This window comes from Austrofundulus limnaeus, unplaced genomic scaffold (genome assembly GCF_001266775.1).
Source record: "Austrofundulus limnaeus strain Quisiro unplaced genomic scaffold, Austrofundulus_limnaeus-1.0 Scaffold138, whole genome shotgun sequence".
Lineage (NCBI taxonomy): Eukaryota > Metazoa > Chordata > Actinopteri > Cyprinodontiformes > Rivulidae > Austrofundulus > Austrofundulus limnaeus.
Window position 1 is genome coordinate 150,534 of NW_013952540.1, and position 1,309 is coordinate 151,842.

A 1,309-nucleotide genomic window follows, 5' to 3' on the forward strand; every position below is an offset into this window, starting at 1 on the left:
CACACACACACACACACACACACACACACACACACCGCCAATGACTCGTACAGGCTCCTTGGTGAAAGTGAAAGTGAAAGTGAAACCTAACTGTCTGCTGAGCTCCTAACATTAGTTCTCACTCAGTGAAGCTCTTTTCAGATTCTAAATACCTTTGAGGAAATGTATTTTCAGATGCCAAGTAAACTGTATCATGGCACCCCGCGAGCGCTCTTAAAGAGACAGAGGCCAATTTCAAGGCGTTTAGAAGAGGAAGTGATGAGAAGATAAGTTTATTTTCTATTTAAACATTAAAACAGCATTTTAATAACAGCTAAAGGTGGCATAGATACTTTATTATGGTATAGTATTTAAATATATACCTGAGAAACACATAATATTGCCCCTTTAAAGAAAATTAAATGGTTATCGAAAAATAGATACCACTGACGGAAAACAGTTTCCTTGTTGCACCAATTAATCTTTTATTCTTCTTCTGTTTTGTTTTGTTTTTTGCTCTAAAGATACAGTGAATCCTACAAAATGTGGTTGCCCTTTTGCACTTAAGATGGCTGCCTGCCAGCTGTTGTTGGAAATCACCACCTTCCTGCGAGAGACTTTCCCTTGCTTGCCACGCCCTCGCACTGAACCGCTCGTGGTCAGTTGTCAGATCTGCTCAGAGTCAAAAACACTAAAATGACTTAAGAAGAAGTATTTAGAGGTAAAAKTAACTAAGTGTACTGGATATAACAACTTTGAATTGGTTAAACCTCTGCTGTAGGACCTGGACAGCTGCCGCCTGCGCCTGGACCCAGAGCTCGGCCGACACCGCTACGAGCGGAAGATCAGCTTTGCGGGCATCCTYGACGACGAAGACGGGCACGACTCGCTCAACAGCAGCAGCCACACTCTGAAGTCCGACACCACCTGCGACGACAAGAAGACCCAGGAGGCTCAGGGTGAGGCGTGGCGTCGCGCAGCTCGGCTCGCCGGTTCTGTCGCCGCTCCCCTTTCGCTTACTGTTCGCTTTTGATTGTAGATAATCTCTCCCCACTCCCCTGCTCCCCAGCACCTGTCAGGAAGATCCGCATCGGAGGCTCCCGGCTGCTTCAGATCAAAGGGGCCCGCAGTTTCCGCGTGAAGAAAGGCGGCTCCCTGTCCTCTATCCGCCGGGCGGGGAGCCTGAAGAGCACCAAGTTGTCCCGGCAGGACTCGGARTCTGAGAACGAAGAAGGGCTGCTGTCGCAAACGCAAAGCCGGGACACTGTGACTGACATCGGTGAGACTTTAATGAGTTGAAGCTTTACGATTTATAATCAGAGCTCAGACG

General features: G+C 47.7%; 1 protein-coding gene across 18 annotated transcripts in view; it reads left to right on the forward strand.

The window, feature by feature from the left end:
* The window catches only part of unc80 (unc-80 homolog (C. elegans)), a 100,556-nt gene that overhangs the window by 56,484 nt on the left and 42,763 nt on the right, over positions 1 to 1,309 (forward strand). For 15 of the 18 annotated variants that reach the window (XM_014016077.1, XM_014016087.1, XM_014016081.1 and 12 more), the window contains 3 exons: positions 504 to 637; positions 761 to 938; positions 1,019 to 1,258. In XM_014016077.1, the coding sequence (XP_013871531.1) occupies positions 504 to 637; positions 761 to 938; positions 1,019 to 1,258 (552 nt within the window). The remainder of the gene's footprint in view (positions 1 to 503; positions 638 to 760; positions 939 to 1,018; positions 1,259 to 1,309) is intronic. The other 3 variants (XM_014016079.1, XM_014016091.1, XM_014016094.1) reach the window with 1 other exon arrangement.